We start from the raw sequence: 20276 nt of genomic DNA on the forward strand, positions 1-20276 counted from the left end.
TGATTAGGGATGTAACGATAAGAAAATTTCATGTCATGGTTATTGTGACCAAAATGATTATGGTTATCATTATTATCACGGTATTGTTGAAATTGTGCTCAAAATGTTCAAAAAGTACTTATGCACACACTGATATAATTTAACCAATTTATATTTAAAAAAACAAAACTAAACAAAACAAAACAAAAAAAAAAATAGGCACAATGTACCTTCTGTTGCAGAAACATTCAAATATTAACCCTTAGTGGTCTGAGCCTATTTTGTCCGTTTTTCAGTCCTTTTGATTTTGCCTTTATATACTATATAAACAAATGTTTACTATACCCATGTTTGGGATCTTTTCTTTTCAGCACAACTTCATCTATATCATCTGCCTATTATTTTTTCACTTTAACCTACTATAAAAACATAAAAGGCCACAAAACACAAAAAATAAAATAAAATCCGATTTGAAAACTGTATATAAGTTATTGCATAAATAACACACAGATGCTTAACGAACCTTTTCAAAGACTTTAAAAGTGAATACTGGTTCCAAATATTCGGTATATAAAATCAGAATTGTAATAAATTAAAACTATACTCAAATATTTGACATAAAAGCAGATCTTTACATAGGGACCTTTCCCCTAAACATGCGGTAATCAAACACGGTTATCATGATAATTAGAATTTAAATGGTAATACTAACCGTCTGAAATTTTACCGCGGTTTATTGTTATACCGGTAATCATTACATCTCTAGTTGTGATTACTTTAGCCCACTAGCTAGTTAGACACTATCATCATAATTATAATGTTTTCATCCATCTCCGTTCATCAGGCCACCAGACTAATGTTACCAACCGGAGCTGGTTGAACACTATAGTTTGCTAGTCTCTAACCATAACAAGTTGGTAGCGGGCTAGTGCTCGCTAACTACACTCAAAGCCATTGTGGGGATGTAATCATTAGTGACTTGTCTGCAGCCTATATTACTTTGAGTTAAATGCCGATCTTTGAGAATTGAGTCTTTTGTGTTGATGCTGCTGATGAATCAATTAGTTAAAATAATCTACAGATTAATCAATGTTGTAGAAGATGACGGTGTTTCCATGGTAACTATGGAGCCTCTGAACATTCAAATGGGCCATATCTGATGACCATGAAAAAATAAATAACTGTATTTTACACCAATTATTTACATGTATTGATAGGATGAGTGGGTCAACAGGTATTTAATGTTTTAGATAGGGATGGGAATTGTTAAGAATTTAACGATTCCGATTCCTTTATCAATTTTGCTTATCGATCTGATTCCTTATCGATTCTCTTATCAATTCTCATTGGGTGAGGGAATAAAAGAGTACAAGCGGGTGTTTGTATTAACTGTCTTATATATTTCCATCTGCACAGAAAACATAACATATACAGTATGTACAAATAATAATAACAGATAACGCTGGGCTCGGTTCGGTATGGGTGGGGGGCTATTGCCGCATGTGTCCACTACGTCAAACCAGTTTGACTCTGCTTGTCTCCCGTTGTTGTGCACCTCATTTCCTTTCCCCTACCTTCTGAAACTTGTATTTGGGTACGACATTTGTTGCCCACACCAGAACCGGAACTGGGTCTGGCGTTCACTCTGCTGCTACATTCACAAGTGCTGCTAAGTAGAGAATCAAATACATGACATTTCTGTAAATGAATCACATGCTGTGGACAAATGTTTGAACATACTGGAGGGATTCCACCCTTTAGAAGACATGGAAGCTTTGACAGTGTTCCAGTGGACCTGGTGTGGTCTGTTTAGACCTGGTGTGGTCTGTTTAGACCTGGTGTGGTCTGTTTGGACCTGGTGTGGTCTGTTTGGACCTGGTGTGGTCTGTTTGGACCTGGTGTGGTCTGTTTGGACCTGGTGTGGTCCGTTTAGACCTGGTGTGGTCTGTTTAGACCTGGTGTGGTCTGTTTAGACCTGGTGTGGTCCGTTTAGACCTGGTGTGGTCTGTTTGGACCTGGTGTGGTCTGTTTAGACCTGGTGTGGTCTGTTTGGACCTGGTGTGGTCCGTTTAGACCTGGTGTGGTCCGTTTGGACCTGGTGTGGTCCGTTTAGACCTGGTGTGGTCTGTTTGGACCTGGTGTGGTCTGTTTAGACCTGGTGTGGTCTGTTTAGACCTGGTGTGGTCTGTTTGGACCTGGTGTGGTCTGTTTAGACCTGGTGTGGTCTGTTTGGACCTGGTGTGGTCTGTTTGGACCTGGTGTGGTCTGTTTAGACCTGGTGTGGTCCGTTTAGACCTGGTGTGGTCTGTTTGGACCTGGTGTGGTCCGTTTAGACCTGGTGTGGTCTGTTTGGACCGTTTCTGCCTCAACACCATGTTGTCTACATTCTGACCAAAACAATGCAGCGTACGTGTGACGTCATCACGCATGCACAATGGAGGCAGAGTCAATAAGCAGAATCGTTAAGCAGGCAGGCAAACGATTCCAAGGAATCGGGTTACAGGGATCCGGTTCTCAAAAAGAACCGGTTCTCGATTCCCATCCCTAGTTATAGATCAGTAGATGGTTTTGGTTAAAGGTGGATGATCGGTTCTTCAGGGATTATAGGTGAGGATTCGACAGGCGTTTTGTGTGTGTATCAGAGTGAAAGTAACTGTTCCATGTGATTTCTGATGACAGTATCACAGCACTGGCAGCCTGAGGAGCTGAGGGAGCAATCCAGATAAAGGCTGTAGTCAGAGTCTGTACCATGACAAGAGAGCAGCGCTTCACGAGTCTTCACAGTGAAGCCCAGCACGGCTGACAGACCGCTCAATAATGACAACGGCACTGCTTCACTCACAGCCTAATGAGACTAATTACACATGCCATTAGGTGTACACGCACATACTACAGGGTGCACTTAATGTCACAGATCCATATGTACACAATGGTACAAACACATATTCCTCCCACATTAGGGTTGTTCAAGTGCACTTAGGAAAATCTGCCAATTGTTTCCTTTTTTGTTTTGTTTTTCCACGTTTTGTGCATTGTGGAAGATAAACAGCCATTCTCTTTGGTGCACTAACTTCGCCACAAAAAACTGAATTTTATTAAACATACACGACATGGCTTTTTTCAGTGAGTGACTCATTTCTGGGTGTCGTGATCACTGACCTCTCACTTTACTAATCACAAATATATTCCCTTCATTGTGTTTGAGGGACATGGAAAATTGAATCACAAGTAGGACACAACTTTGCTAATGTCCACTGTGCTTTATTCACATCAAATGCACTTAACGGGGCAACGGGACACCATGACCCTGTAGCGGTTCAAGATCACTTTGGTTTTGTAATGAGTAACAGTAATAATATAACTTAGACACATACACAGAACATTGTGCCCTAACACCAAAAAAAAACAAAAAAACAAAACAAAAACAAAAAACCCAAACAAAGCAAAACAAAACAAAAAAAATATATGTATATATAAAGACCAAACAAATCTAACCTTTACTTATAACATCTGTCTTTTTGTCTGTGTCTTTTCCAAAGCTGCATTAATCAGCTTTCATGTCAACTTGGAGGAAGAATACGTCTTAATGACATCTCAAGAAGATAAAGCAAATGTGTTGGCAAACCATTAACACATCCAGCAATTTGCTCAGCTCTTTGTGATTGGCTTTCCATATACTCTATGGGATATTTTAGGGAGCTAGTGAAGGTTTAGTCATGGAAGGTGAATCAGCTAAACAGGACTTTGACAAGGATCACAGTGTGATGTGTACATGACCCATGTGTCAGAGCATCTCCACAACTGTGGGTCCTGTTGGGTGGTCCTGATCTGCACTGTTAAGGGGTCTAAGGAGGAACAATCCAGTTTCAGTCTAATCAAGCATCTGTGAGACGTGTTGGACAAACAAGTCCAATCCATGTCGCAACTGACAGGATTTGAAGGTTTAGCTGCTGACGTCTTACACACCTCCAGAGGTTTAGTCCAGTCTACAGATCAGGTCTGGCAGCAAAAAAGAAGACTTGCACAGTATTAGGCAGGTGGTAGTAACATTATGTTCAGTGTTGAGAATAACGGGGTTAAAAATAACGGCATTACTAACACCGTTATTATTTTCCAGTAACAGGTAATCTAATTAATTACTATTTGAAACGTTACAAAGCCGTTACCGTTACTTTGCACTGATATCAGCTGTTATCTGTCCTGCCTCTCTCAGCCAGGCACTAGAAGTGTGGCGTTCACGGACGACTAGAGTCTTTTGAACGGCTCTGTTAAGTGATAAGAACCGACTTGTTGCGAGCTGTTCTTCTATTCAAACTGCCCACACTGCCTTCATGCTTCACCTGTGTGTCCATGAGTCTGCCTTCACGTGAACGACTAATGACATCTCCGAATTTGAGTTGTCCGCAGCACACCCCATTCACTTGAACGCATCTTTGTGCACAGCTAACTTAGGGGAGGAGTTATCAGTGAGTCTGACTGACTGGACTGAAGACATTTACCGCTGGATCAGGGAGGAGCCACTGAAAAAAGAGGAGATGTGGGATTAACTGGAGGAGCATCTTCATCCTATAAATGCAGATCCCCTTATGTGGTGGAAAAGCTGGGCCCTGGTGGACCCCAGCCTCAGCAAAATCATGGTATAGAAGCTCTGTTTAGTGGGAGCAAGGGTTCCATCTGAATGAGTATTTTACCTAAGACAGGACTAGTATTATCAGATAGAAGTCGCCTCAAGACGCAAACGCAAAAGTCGACCACTTGTCTTCCTTACCTAAAATTTGCCAAAGGATAAGAAAGAGCGGCAGTAGAACCCACGAAGGATGACACTGCTTTGTTATTTCAGGGATAATGTCTTTAATTTTGTTCACACTTCAATAAATATGAAGTTAAATGAAGTACCTGTCTGCTGTTCTACTCTATGAAAGTGGCCCATGAAACACGCTCAAAAATGTTTTCTTTTACGTATTTGAAGGTTTTTCAAAAAAGCAACGCGATAATTACTTTCCCTGGTAACTAATTACATTTATGAAGGAGTAGTTCCGTTACTAATTCAATTACTTTTTTTGGGAAAGTAACTAGTAACTATAATTAATTACTTTTTTAAAACGTAATTTGCCCAACACTGATTATGTTACCACAGATGCTCAAATGTGTTGAGATCCAATTGCACATGCTCAGACCAACCATTGCATGCTGGGAACACCCAACATGAGCTGCAGTCTGGGGCGGGGTCCCCAGCTGGTGGACTCTGGTCCAAATGCAGAGCGCAAGAGGCTTTCATCTGGACTGCAAAGCCTTTGGGCTAAAATAAGATACTGTTGGTCTAATTTTTAGTGTCTTTCTCTATTTGATCTGTTGACAATAGGGCCAAATCAGAGCTAATCTGAAGATCCCACACTGTGTGGATGGACACCTGTCTGGACATATGTATGAAGACAGTTCAGCTGTGAAGGAACAGACCCTGGATCATTAACTATCAATTAACTTGTATCTGCTCTGGTAACATGCCAAGTTCTGCTAGGGTTAGACATTTGGTTTCTGGTCTTCATGGGCTCAACCCTGCACACCTGTGTTGAGCTTTGGCAGGTAACCCCTATCCCAGGGACGGGCAATCCTGGTCCTCGAGGGCCGGTATCTTGCATATTTTAGATGTTTCCTGCTTCCAGCACACCTGAAGGTCATTATCAGGCTTCTGCAGAGCTTGATGATAGGCTTATCATGTGAACCTGGTGTGTTGGAAGAGGGAAACATCTAAAACATACAGGATACCGGCCCTCAAGGACCAGGATTGCCCACCCCTGCCCTATCCCCCCTCAAATCCACACCTGCCCGTGGAGCAGCTTCACACCAGAAACCAGAGCTCCACAGATGTGTTAGAAAACCATTATTATGTTATCCTTCTGTCCGCTGGATAAACTCTGTGTTAATGTAAACCCAGTTACTGTAATGCAGACTGAAGAACAGAAGACTGAAGGGAGTCAGGTCTCTGAATTTAAGTCAATGAAAGTCACAGGAAAAGAAAAACATCTTTTAGGGAACGCGCCTTAACAATACTCACAGAGAAGGAAAGCTCCATTAGATGTCTGTCTATCTATCTATCTGTCTATCTGTCTGTCTGTCTGTCTGTCTGTCTGTCTATCTATCTATCTATCTATCTATCTATCTATCTATCTATCTATCTATCTATCTATCTATCTATCTATCTATCTATCTATCTATCTATCTATCTATCTATCTATCTATCTATCTATCCATCCATCCATCCATCCATCCATCCATCCATCCATCCATCCATCCATCCATCCTAAAGACCCTTCGTCCAGGAGATGCTCTGAACCACTCATTTCAACACTGTAAATTATTAATTGCACCAAAAACCAACAAAAATTGTGTTACACCACACATAGCTATTAACGAAAGTAATGATTAATGCAGCTTGAAGGTATTTTCCATGTATTTATGATACATATGCTCACAAAAATACGTTTTTAAAACATCGCTTGTAGGAAATAGTATTATAGTATCATAGTCCAAAAAGGCTTGTGTTCATTTCTTTCATTACATTGTCATTATCAGTATACAGTGTTATGTCATCACTGGATTTGTCAGCGTGTTGGACACCCAGTGACAAACCAAGTAACAAATGTTTCTTAGTGACTGGAGGAGAGCAGCAGATCAGTTATTTGACCAATCAGCATCCAGACGCATAGACAATGAGCTGTGGATAGTAAACAGATGATGCTAAACACTAATCACTGATTTTATTTATTCTCCCAGGGAACTCTTCCTTTGTGGTGGTTATAAATCACTAAACACTATCTGATTCTTTGCAAAACACAGACTTTCAAATATACATCGTTATATGATAAACATAGTCGATGACTGGCTGGGTTGAAAGAGCTGCAGGATTTTACGGCTAATATCTAAAGCAGTCAAATCCTATTTGAGGTACTAGGGTCTGCTATCTATAGCTTCTTATGCTAGAAAAATCTGGAATATTGAAAATTTTTTTTATAAAGTGTAATGTGTACTTTAGTTTTCATAAGACAACGGGAATTGCATATCTGTTCATACTAAAACCAAACTGGAATGTGAATGACAAAATAAAACTGATTTGATAACAATAAATATCCATAATCAGAATAATAATACTGCATAATACATATTACAGACTAAGATATTTTGTGTCCTAAATACAACCACAGCTGTAATAGCTGATGTTAAAATAAAATCCAGCTGTTAGCCTGCAGTGACATTAGCTAGCTGACAGCTAGCCCAGCGTTTTTCTCACTAAAGAGCTTATACTTGTGTCTCTCTAATTATTTAATAATTTTGAGGAGATGCACTAATTTGCTCTACAGCAGCAGTTGCAAATCTAGTCACAATTAGTTTGGAAATGGATTCAGCTAATGTCAGAAAATAACCAGCATCCCACACAGACTTTAAGGCTTAAACTAGTTATACATATTGAATCATTTAAATTCACAATCATGATTTCTAAAAATAGATTAAATTACCACCCTCTATCAGCTGCAAAGACATCAGCCCAGCTTATCCCAAAAATAAACACAGCTGAGGGAAAAGAGCCTGTTTTAAGGGTACATCCTGAAAGTGTCAAACTGCCCCCATTAAGCCAATAATCGGATGTTTCCAATATACTATGACGTAATCCTCAGGTGTCAAACATGTGGCCCAGGGCCAAATCCGGCCCGCTAGAGGGTCCAGTTCGGCCCCTGGGATGAATTTGTGAAATGCAAAAATTACACTGAAGATATTAACAATCAAAGATGTTAAAATCATTTTACTTCAGGTTCCACATACAGACCAATCAGATCTCAATTGGGTCAGACCAGTAAAATACTGTCATAAGAACCTATAAATAATTAGTTCATCTTTGTTTTACTGTAAAAAAGTAAAATTACATGAAAATGTTCATATTAACAAACTATCCTTTTACAAAAAATCTGAATAACGTGAACAAATATGAACCTCAAATGTCTTAAGAGAAGTAAATGCAATTTTACCAATATTCTGCTTGTTAAATGTTTTGAGTATTTGTAATTGTAATGTAAGTTATAATACACGTGTAAATAATAAACTGATAAACTGAGGCAGAATATTGTTAAAATTGCACTTTTTGCACATTTTTCTTAAGACATTTCAAGTTAAGGAAACATTGTAGATGTAAATGTCATTTTTCTTTTTTCACTGTTATTCTTTTACTGGTCTGGCCCACCTGAGATCATAATGGGGTGAATGTGTCCCCTGAACTAAAACGAGTTTAACACCCCTGATGTAATCTATGAGTAGGACAACAATAAAAAAATGTTCTTTTGCAAATATACCACCAAATTTTAAAGATGCACTATTCACTTATCATAATTCAACTCTAATATTAGGCTGGATTTAAGCATGATCGATATGAACCGGGATGATCATGGGAGCATTAGTCTTTTCGAAGCCATTTGCGATGTGTCTTAGCATGTGATGGAATGAACAGCAGGTAGTTGGTGAAAGCAAACAGGGATTAACACTACATTCTTTTTTCAGGTACCTCATTGTGTCATAGTCCCAGCTCAAACACTTTTTTTTTTTTTTTTTTTCGCTAGGATCACAAACCAGGATGGGATTAAAACTGTGACTTTGGCCACACACACACACACACACACACACACACACACACACACACACACACACACACACACACACACACACACACACACGACAGTGTAGGTGTGTGACAAACACACAAACAGGTCGAGGCTAGTGGGAGCTTGTCTATGCTAGTGAACAGATACTGTGCTGCTGCTGCTGCTGTTGCTGCTGGACTTGTGAGTCCATTTTTTGCCACAGAGGACGTCCATCCACAAGCCCCATCTTTCCACTAAGACAGTGACTTTCTCTCTCCATTTGCATTTGATTTTCCTCTGGAGGGCCTCCATTACAGCTCTGAGTGGTTCCATTTCTTGTTCAGTTTTCTGAACAGTGTGTCCATTAACATAGCTGTTGTGTCTCTTCTCTCGCCCAGTGTCTTTAGGGCGTCATTTTGGCTCAGGCTGTTGTGTCCATCACTCTGCCATTAAGGGGCTTTCATATGCTGCTTGCGTCCAACTGGAGCTCAGTTTCTTAAAATGGGGTTCCTCATCAGGGGCTGAAAAGAGGGGAGGATTGTGCTGAGCTGATGACTCTCCATTCCTTTCATCCTCCATTCAGCTGCTACGCTCAACATCTGGCTGCTTTACTGTTAGTCAGACATGTCAGACTTACAGCCGGAGATTAACATGCCATGCAAAGGCTATTCATTTGCAGTGTTTCAAACCACTCTCTCTTTGACTGATTTTGTAGCTGTATTGTTAATTAACTCTTATACGTGCAATAGAAACTGTCGAACCAGCAGCTGTTTGTGGAGCTGCTCTACTGCTTTTGGAAATGTTTATTGATGTAATAAAAGAAAGGCTAAGTGATAGTAGTAGGTTCTGGAGTTGCATGATGGCTTATTTGAGGTTCTTATAGGAGTAATTAAAAAAAAACAAAAACCCTTTGCTGGAGGGTCTTTTTACAGTTAGTGTGTGTTACACACTTGACAGCAAAAAGGCATTTAAGGGTACAAAAAGGTAATTCATTGCCTAATTTACTTGATGTGCTTAAAGTCAAGCCACATTTTACTGCTGGTAAGAGGGCAGGCTGGCAGGTATTTGGGAAGAATTCACTGGAAACTTGGGTATATCTTCTATAGTGCCGCGTTTCCACTGTGTGGTACCGGCTCAGCTGGACTCGACTCGACTCGGCCTTTTTACGTTTCCATTACGAAAAAGGACCTGGAATCTGGTACCTGGTACTAGTTTTTTGGTATCACCTCTGCCGAGGTTCCAGGACTGGGGACCAGATACTAAAAGGTGAGGTGTAAACACTGCAGACCACTGATTGGTCAGAGTCATCTCAGTGACCTGCCATTTTACAAAAAACAGATGTGGAAGTTTACAGTAAATATAGCGGTAGGTTAATCCACATGATGACAGCCCGAAAAACTACACCATTCAGTCAGGAGATTCAGTCTTTGGTAGCCGACGTAAAAATTCAGCATGAGTTTGATGAGAAAACATGCAACAAGCGAGTTTATCAGTGACTCTCTGAGCAGACGACACGGAAGTTACGCATCGCTATGGCAACCAGGTACTGTAAAGTGGGTAGTATGCTGTAATGGAAACGGTCTCCAGGAATAGGACCTGGTACCCGAGTCGAGTCGAACCGAGTCAAGTCGAGTTGAGCCGGTTCCACGTAGTGGAAACGTGGCATAGTAGTGGTTCTCAACTGGTCTGGGTTCAGGACCCACTATCACCCCTCAATGACAAGACAAACCCCAAACTGATCAAAGTTAAATTTCTTAAAAGTATTTAATATAAAGATGTTGTGTTTGAACCTGAGATAATACAGAATATCACAGTATGAAAACACAGAAGACAAGTTTAATAATAAACCAAACTGACCAGCAGGTGGCGATGATAAATATGGAAATATTCCCTTTAACTCTAAATTAGTTCCATTTGAACCAAAACTAAAAAGTGAACTCAGTTAAAAATTAAAAGTTCGTTCAGTCACTTATTGAAGAATTAAACCCACTGAGGTTTTAGTCCAGTGGAGGTGAAACCAGATCTGATGGCGTCGCTGTCAGACCTGAGTTTCTTTTGGTTCTTCTTGTATGCTGTAAATGTCTGCTGTTAATTATCATTACAGCTCATTACCGCCATCTACTAATGGGGAGTGTGAATGGATGGGGCTCACCTCCATAAAAAACAAAGCACAGGACTGGTTTATTAACATTATTATTTACCCAGACAAAAGCCCATGACCCACTGAAAAGGATTTGAGACCCACATTTGGGTCGTGACCCACCAGTTGAGAATCACTGGCCTACAGGACTCAGATGAAGGACAGGAGTTGGGTTTTTGTTCACACTGATGTCCTACCTATGAAGACTGTCAGATTTTACAAGGTTGTGAATAGTTGTGAAGGTCAAACATGTTTAATAATCTGATCAAAAGTCATCAAGGTCCAGTTACTAGTAACTTCTGTCGTGTCTTTGTGTTCCTTCACCAAAACTGTCAACAGATAAAATATTGAGATGCAGCTGTAAATTGAAAAAAGTTGATGTTTCTCATAAACTGCATATTTTACTGCTGTGATCTGGTGTGGATATTAACAGAAGATAATTGACCCATTTATATGACCAGAAAAATGCGATAACTGTTAGTAATCACATAATTGTAATAATCAGATCTGATGTGTTTACATACATGTAAGAAATACAATAATCCAAAGCCAGGTTTAGACAAGTATTTATGTATGTAGTGATGATAAAATCAGACTCCCTATTATTATCTTGACTATGTCACTTCCAATTTCTACAATTTCTTTTTTTTTTTGTTTGTTTGTTATTTTTACACATGCACAGAAAAATAAATAAATAAATAAATGAATCAGATTAACCTGTATACATGCATGAAGACATCAGAGAACTGGGGACAAATCCAGGTGTGTTCATCTGATTTGTAATAATCAGATTACTGCTGTTATCTGATAAAACACATCAGATTACACTGTTTATATGATCAATAATAATCTGATAACTCCAGAAATCAGATAATGACCAGAGTTTTAGTGTGGATGTAAACGGGCTCACTGAGTTGCAAAGTGGGAGGAGCTGCATCATATTCTACTGGTTCCAGAGGTAAAAGTCCTGTTAATTTTACTCACTGAATATTAGAACACATTCACGGTTCTATTGGAATCTTATCAATTCAAGCAAAAAAAAAAAAAGAAATGTAAAAATTGAAGTAGTGTTTATTATCCAGATATTGTGCAAGTCTAACCCCTCCCCCTTATGACTGAACACAATGTCACTACAGCCACCAAACTGACCAGCTGACCATGAAAGTATGTCAACAAAAGCTTCAACATTCCAATAATAGAAGATGCTATTGGACTCCCAAAGTGTATTTTAGCACAAAAGAACAACTGCAGAGCTAAAAATTCAGACACATGCCTAATGAGAGACAGTTCCACAACCCTGTTCCTGAAACTGAAAACTACTGACTTTTAAAACTGTCATCAACACCGGTACTGTGGTTTGTTTCATACTTTTCTAATGCTGTAATTGGCTGCTCTGGTTTGCCTCTTCTCCATCAAATGTTCTGATGATTGTTATTGTATTTGGGCTGACTTGTACAAAAGTGATGTACTCATAACAGCACGATTCCTCAGAAATGAAGGGCAAATAATACAAAGTTGTGGTAAACTTTCAAAACGTTTTCTTAACTCTTAAAGACCCACAACTATTTTTGTCACAACTTCCAAAGGATTTTTTGTTTTACCCAAGTGATGTATCACCATTTATTATAATATTATCATCTGCATTTGGCATCTTTCAGTGTAAATCATGTATTTTCCTATATTTAATTCACTGATCATGTACATGTTCATTAAAGGTGCGGGAGACTTTTGTGACCAATTTTTCATCTAATCTGTCAAACCTCAGTCATATCCTCAGTATCATGAATCTGTACGTCTTTCTGTCATTACTCACCTGAATCTCTTGCATTATGGTGAACAATTTCGAAGTGCCATCCACCATAAACAAAACATGTGTTTACATCCAGAGCCTGGAGGTAACATCATCGGCATCTTCGGAATTTTGTCACGACATGCATTGTGGGAAATGGAGGCTCACACAGCCGCCTGACAGCGGCAGCTGCTAAAGACACGACGAGGAAACGGCAGGAGCTCCCTTCCCTCTCTGCATATTCCTCCAGCCGTTTCCATGTTTCAGATGTTTCCACGTGTTTGTTTCATCCATATAAAGTCACATGGGTGTGTTGCTGCTGCCGCTGCAGGCGGCTGCACAAACCTCCCTTTCCCACAATGCACGTTGCAACAAAATTCCAAAGATGCCCGAGTGACCTTCTGGCACTGAATGTAAACACACGTTTTGTTTCTGGTGGATGGCACTAAGAAATTGTTCACCGTAACGCAAGAGATTCAGGTGAGTAATCACAGAAAGATTTACAGATTCGTGATACTGAGGATATGACCGAGGTTTTACAGATTTGATGAAAAATTGGTCACGAAAGATTCTCGCATCTTTAAAGTTCAGAATATATTCAAAGGTTATTTTATCAAATCACAAAAAAATGAGGGAAAAAGTGTCTTTTTCAGTCCAGTCTGTTATTAACTGAACATAAACCCAGTGTGTCCATCCACTGTCATTGATCCAACTCCATGGGTTTTACTGGTGAATCAATGTTGCAGAAGATGACGGTGTTTCCACGTTAACTACAGAAACCTCTGAACGTCCAAATGGGTCATATCTGATGACCATGAAAAGATGAAGAACTGTATTTTACTCCAATTATTCACATGGATTAATAGGATTGATGGATCAATAGGTATTAAACAGTTACATCAGTAGATGGGTTAGGTCGACGGCGGATGTTTGGGTCTTTATTGGTTAATAAAATAAGCCAAAATATTTCTGGAACCATACTCCTCCAACTTTGCCTCTCTTTTGGTATGTCATTTATCTTATTTATCCCATCATAAATGCCCTATTTATAAATAGACTTGAGTTTACAGATACACATACTGTTAATATTGAGTCTATTCATATTTAATGTCTATTTTTATTTTTAGTCTACTTTTAGTTCTATTCTATTTAACTTTTTGTAAAAAAAATTTACACTTCACCTTCTTATCTAATTTTTAGTTTTTGTAATTTTATATTCACTCTATTCTTATTTTCTGATCTATCGGCATTTTAGTCATATTGTTGCACTGACTGGAGTAGCACAAGGACAGTAACGGCTATTCTATTCTGTTGTTTCCATTTTATATGACACTATTCTATTTTCTATTCTATTCTATTCTATTCTATTCTATTCTATTCTATTCTATTCTATTCTATTCTATTCTATTGTTTTAGAAATGCTCCAGTCCCAGGGACATCATTAATGTCAGTGTAAAACTGTCACAGTGCAGGTTGATTGTAAAGGTTTAATAAAGCCACTCTAATGCAGATATGTTCAATATCTGTGTTTATAACATCTGTGGTCAATTACCCATGTTAGTAACACACTGCACCACACAGACTAAAGGAACTGTTCCAAAGCCACCACCATGATAGAATGAGGTAAGTCAGATTCATCAGCAGAACATACACGTGTGAGTCTGTGTGTGAGTCTGTGTGAACACATGTGTGAGTCTGTGTGAACACATGTGTGAGTCTGTGTGTGAGTCTGTGTGTGAACACATGTGTGAGTCTGTGTCTGAGTCTGTGTGTGAGTCTGTGTGTGAACACATGTGTGAGTCTGTGTGAACACATGTGTGAGTCTGTGTGAACACATGTGTGAGTCTGTGTGTGAGTCTGTGTGTGAGTCTGTGTGTGAGTCTGTGTGTGAACACATGTGTGAGTCTGTGTGAACACATGTGTGAGTCTGTGTGTGAGTCTGTGTGAACACATGTGTGAGTCTGTGTGTGAGTCTGTGTGAACACATGTGTGAGTCTGTGTGTGAGTCTGTGTGTGAGTCTGTGTGTGAACACATGTGTGAGTCTGTGTCTGAGTCTGTGTGTGAACACGTGTGAGTCTGTGTGTGAGTCTGTGTGTGAACACGTGTGAGTCTGTGTGTGAACACGTGTGAGTCTGTGTGAACACATGTGTGAGTCTGTGTGTGAGTCTGTGTGAACACATGTGTGAGTCTGTGTGTGAGTCTGTGTGAACACATGTGTGAGTCTGTGTGAACACATGTGTGAGTCTGTGTGTGAGTCTGTGTGAACACATGTGTGAGTCTGTGTAAACACATGTGTGAGTCTGTGTGTGAGTCTGTGTGAACACATGTGTGAGTCTGTGTGAGCACATGTGTGAGTCTGTGTGTGAACACGTGTGAGTCTGTGTGAGCACATGTGTGAGTCTGTGTGTGAGTCTGTGTGAGCACATGTGTGAGTCTGTGTGTGAGTCTGTGTGTGAACACGTGTGAGTCTGTGTGTGAACACGTGTGAGTCTGTGTGAGCACATGTGTGAGTCTGTGTGTGAGTCTGTGTGTGAACACATGTGTGAGTCTGTGTGTGAGTCTGTGTGTGAACACATGTGTGAGAAAAAATAAAGGAAGGTCCGCACAACCAGTGAGCTCACTGGTTGTGCGGACCTTCCTTTATTTTTTCTCACGTTCTACTTTTTTGGGATCCAGCACACCTCTAATTTTGGATGTGCGTGTCGTTCACCTTTTTTCATGAACACATGTGTGGGTCTGTGTGTGAGTCTGTGTGTGAGTCTGTGTGAGCACATGCCAGTCACTCACCATGATGGTTGTAACCACCACTGTGCGGTTCTCCATGCCTGAAGTGTCGTTTGGAAGGAGCGGAGAGTCCTGGATCAGAACCAGTTTGTCTGCGTCGTTCCAGTAGCCGATCTGCAACAAAGGACTGTTTAAGATTCTGCCGCCACATATCCATTTGTATTGGCCTTTTATTAAAATGATCTCCACATGGAAACGGTCTGGATTTATGCTTGGAAATAAATGGAAGTGAAAGTAAAATCACAGTTGCTATAGGTTATTCTGGTACTGTACTGGTCTGACGGACTACAGATCACACTGGACTCAAGTAAAATGAGGAACCTCAAATACCTCAAATGTGGAACCTCAACTAAAATGAATTTGACTCTTGTTCTACAGAGTGACCTTATTTTCTACATTTCCAGGATCTAACATGAAACTAACACCAAGTATTTTCACTGCCATCCACAACTGGAGTGACTTCTTTTTATGAATAAATTCAGTCAATTTCCTACTTTAATTCTGTTCCAAGAACACACATCAAAAGGTGATTTATTATGTTTTAAGGGAAATCTAGGATCAGTGTTGCTTCATTGTTTCTAGATCCATTTAATTTAATGTAATATCACACATGATTATATAGGATTTTGAATAAAAAGCCAATACCAGCAAAACCAATGTTAAACTGATATATTGATCTCAAACAGGAGCTTTGACAGGAACCATAACGGTTCTAAGTCAGTGGGAGTGGAACAGCCCAATGATCCAGAACCAAGAGCAAATGCACACCTGTGATTGGTGGACACCCCCCCCCCCCCCCCCCACACACACACACACACACACACACACACACACACCCTGACTCACTGCGAACAGGAAGACAGACCAAAGCAGCGTTTGATTGATGGGGACTCCTCTCTGCCCCCCCTTCCCCTACCCCCCCACTACCCCAACCTAACCTTTACCTTGATTGCTCTCTATTTCATTCCATACTCTCTCCATCACTCTCACCAGTCTCCTCTCTCTCTCTCTCTCTCTTTCCTATTTCTCCTCTGTATTCCATCCTTGCCTTCACACATCCATCCTCTCAGAAGCAGAGGCTGGCACAGGCTTTTTTTTTTTACCAGCCTACTTATGATAATACTAAATGCATCTGCAAATATACATACTGTATTTTTACTGTAAATACACATACTGTATATTTACTGTAAATACACATACTGTATATTTACTGTAAATACACATACTGTATATTTACTGTAAATACACATACTGTATATTTACTGGCGTCCTCCAACCCCAGGGATGGTTGACATGATAACATTATCCACACATCTCTGGGCTGTATCTAGAACAGTGTGTAAACTACACATGCAATACGACTCACGCTGCTCGGACAAATACTGTTTCCAGCCCCTGATTAGTAAAAGTACATGTTGTTTGTCTTAAAAGTCTATGGAAGTTGCTAAATGACACCATTACCTATTTTGCATAATTGTAAATGTACATGTAATTGTCATGAACAATGTAGGACAGAGGAATAACATTCTGTTGGAGACAAAAAGTGAGAATGAAAACACCCAAAAATGTTTAGAACTACAAATGAACTATATTATTATTACTATTATTATTATTATTATTATTATTATTATTAGTCTATATTAACAATCTAAATGGGCCAAAAAGAGAAAATACAGAAAACTGTCAATGTCAGTGGGACTGATTTATATTCAGTGATTTGTTTTAGATAAACCACAATATGTGTTTTCACGTCAGAGTCTCTAAGTCTCCAATAACACCAGAAAAAGGGGATGGATTTGTCACTAGTGGCTTTTTGGATAAAGAGTCTCTACAGGGGTCTGAAAAATCCTTAAATACACCAACAAAGTGTCCAAGTGTGAAACACTGACTTTTCCATCTCCAGACAGACTGTGGGTTTATATGACTGAGACACAGGAAATCATCTGGTGTCATCTACAGGAAAATGGGTGAGTTTTAGTGTTTGAGTCACTTTACACGACATTATAGAACTTTACAAACACATTTTAACAGTAGCTAAAATTGTTACTCGGTGCTTTTGAAGAAATGTTGCTAGGGTAGGTTGAAAAGTTGCTAAAACTAGAAACAAAAGTGCTAAGTTGGTGTAAATGCACGGCCATTAAAGTAATAAATGAGGGTGAATTTTGAAGGGAGTGAAGCAGTGTGGTGTGATGCTTTACCCGTCTTGGTCCATTACTCTTCAGTTCAAACACGTCCATAGTGTAGTTGACCCTGCGGCCATAGTGGTCAAACTGGACATTACCTGTTAATCCCTGCAGCCGGACCTGCACACATGGGAGAACACAGACATACAGGCTTTGACACAAGCAACACCTGCTTATTTACTCATTACATAATATACTAGCTTGCAACAGGCAGTTCCTAAGTATTTATTTAAAAAAAAAAAAGATAAAAAAAAAGAAAAAAAAAGAATCCACATTACAGTTTCCCTTCTAGTACTTTTTCAAAGTTTGTCCAAGACCTGGATGAAATATCCGAAAGCAAGAAAAGATGAGGTTTTCAATGAAATGACCAAATTTAGCTTGATTGTTTTATTTTTATGATTATATACAGGGGTTGGACAAAATAATGGAAACACCTTCACCTCAAGATGATAATGCCCCAATCCATACAGCTAGAATTGTTAAAGAATGGCATGAGGAACATTCTAAAGAAGTTGAGCATCTCGTATGGGCGGCACAGTCCCCAGACCTCAACATTATTGAGCATTTATGGTCAGTTTTAGAGATTCAAGAAAGACGTCGATTTCCACCGCCATCGTCTCTAAAAGAGTTGGAGGGTATTCTAACTGAAGAATGGCTTAAAATTCCTTTGGAAACAATTCACAAGTTGTATGAATCAATACCTCGGAGAATTGAGGCTGTAATTGCCACAAAAGGCGGACCTACACCATATTAAATTATATTTTGTTGATTTTTTAAGGTGTTTCCATTATTTTGTCCAACCCCTGTATTTGAACAAAAATTTAGAAAATCATCTAAAAAAAAAAAAAAATCTTACGAAGTTCAAAGGGGACCAAATGCAGCCATTAGATGTGTAGTTCTGATACTCATTAGTTTTAGGAATGTGGTTTAGGTGCTGCATCATAGGTAGAGAAACGTACTGGCTGGATGTTAAAAGGTTCAACATTTCTAACCACAGATTTGAAAACCCCATTAACCCTGTAAAGCTGGAACCATTAAATCATTGACAGAAAATTCCAGTTCTTTGAATCTGGAGCCTTTACTGGTCCTTCTGAACAACCCATTAAATGTTCTTTTAAAATATCAGTTTCCATGTATGAGTTTCAATTTTGTATCATATTTGATACATCAGGTCTCAATACTCAAATATTATTATTGTTGAACAAACAACAACAACAATGAAACACAAACTTGTCTAACAAATTGGTAATTCCTTTTCAAAATTGTCCCAGTTCTTCCTCCCTCCTCATTAATGACAGTCTTGTAGTGTCACTGGAAAGGCCTCTGGTGAATGAACTCCTCCCCCTGGTGGATTATCTGTGTATTGTATGTATCTAATTATATACATCAGGTTTTAAATATCACACTAATTAGGTAGAGGGCTTCAAAACTCATGTGTCAAATATGATACGTTTGACGTTATAGGGTTATGAACATCGTCTCCGTCACCACTTTGTATTGAATTGTGGGACAATAATGTCATTGGAGGGATGTGTCTATTCCCTGAGGCGGTTGCGTTTGTCATTGGGACTCATCTGTTCTGTCCAGTGGGATGTGTCCTGGTCTCTTTCACCTGTTTGAGGGTTCTCTCCATGTCGATGCCCTGGTTCCACGGGGCAGCGGGGTTGGCGAGGCAGTCGCCGGCGTTCCCCCTTCGGGAAATGTCCACCTTCTGCCGACGCAGGTTCCTGAAGGCCTCGGCCATCACCATCACACCGTCGTACGTTAGCGCTGAGGTATACTGAGGAGGGAATCAGACAGACTGGTGAATGCAGCGCCTTCAGACAGACCTCCAGCTCTTCCACCTCATAACTGAACTTACAGAACACATCCTGGACTGGCACTGATTCACCGACGTAGGCTATGTTCAGACAGCAAGTCTTCATGCACAATTCGGAGTTTTTGGTGAAATCCAGTTTTTTTGTGTGCTCGTTCATATTACACATTAAATGCGACTTTTATCAGTTTTGAGTATGAACTGAATGCGACCCTGAAGTGATCCGCATGCACAAAAAGAGGTCCTGATGGAATACGTGACCACGCAGACACACGCTGTGGCCGTTTCTCAAAACCAAGAACGCAGAGTACAGTCTTGTAAACTCAGCGAGTAGGGTCTTGGTCAGAACGGTCTCAGAGAACGTACTTCCCAAGAACACAAGTCTATGTGTAATTGGAACAGCTGGTATTTGTCAAGGTTCTAATAGTTTTGGATTTTTCATTATAGTTTAGGTTTAGTTAGTTTTGACTTTTTTCCCCTCTAATTCAGTTAGTTTGAATTAGTTTTTAGAGCAGGTTTACTAGTTTTTATTAGTTTTTGTTATTTTCTAAATGCTTAGTTTAGTTTTAGTTTTTTTTTTCTCTTTTCTCTTCTTCTCTGTCGTTGTATTCAAATAAATCCCAGACAGGACTCTGCTGTTTTCTCTCAACTTTAGTCTCCATGTTTCCAGGTAGAGTGGGGACCAGAAGACGACTGGAAACCACAAGTGACGGACCGTTAAATATCATATGGTGACAGCAGAGAAAATTGCTTTAGGGAAATAAATCGATTTCATATCAATCCAACATTGACAAAAATGAAACCAAAGGGAAATTTATCCATCATTTTTGTGCATTTTAGTTGGTTTTGTAAACACACAATACAGTTTCAGTTAGTTATCGTTTTCTTCTTTTAATTATAGTTTTTATTTATTTCAGTTAACGAAAAGGTTTTTTCGATTCTAGTTTTCGTCATTTT

At 39.5% G+C, this 20276-nt stretch overlaps 1 protein-coding gene across 1 annotated transcript in view; it reads right to left on the reverse strand.

Annotated features, from left to right (window-relative positions):
• Positions 1-20276, reverse strand: part of LOC115433213 (glutamate receptor 4-like) — a 343230-nt gene that overhangs the window by 69234 nt on the left and 253720 nt on the right. Inside the window, exons 15-17 of the mRNA XM_030154500.1 lie at positions 19116-19283; positions 17519-17623; positions 15324-15434 (exon numbers count right to left, since the gene is read on the reverse strand). Coding sequence (XP_030010360.1) covers positions 15324-15434; positions 17519-17623; positions 19116-19283 — 384 coding nt within the window. The remainder of the gene's footprint in view (positions 1-15323; positions 15435-17518; positions 17624-19115; positions 19284-20276) is intronic.

This window comes from Sphaeramia orbicularis, chromosome 14 (assembly GCF_902148855.1).
Source record: "Sphaeramia orbicularis chromosome 14, fSphaOr1.1, whole genome shotgun sequence".
Lineage (NCBI taxonomy): Eukaryota > Metazoa > Chordata > Actinopteri > Kurtiformes > Apogonidae > Sphaeramia > Sphaeramia orbicularis.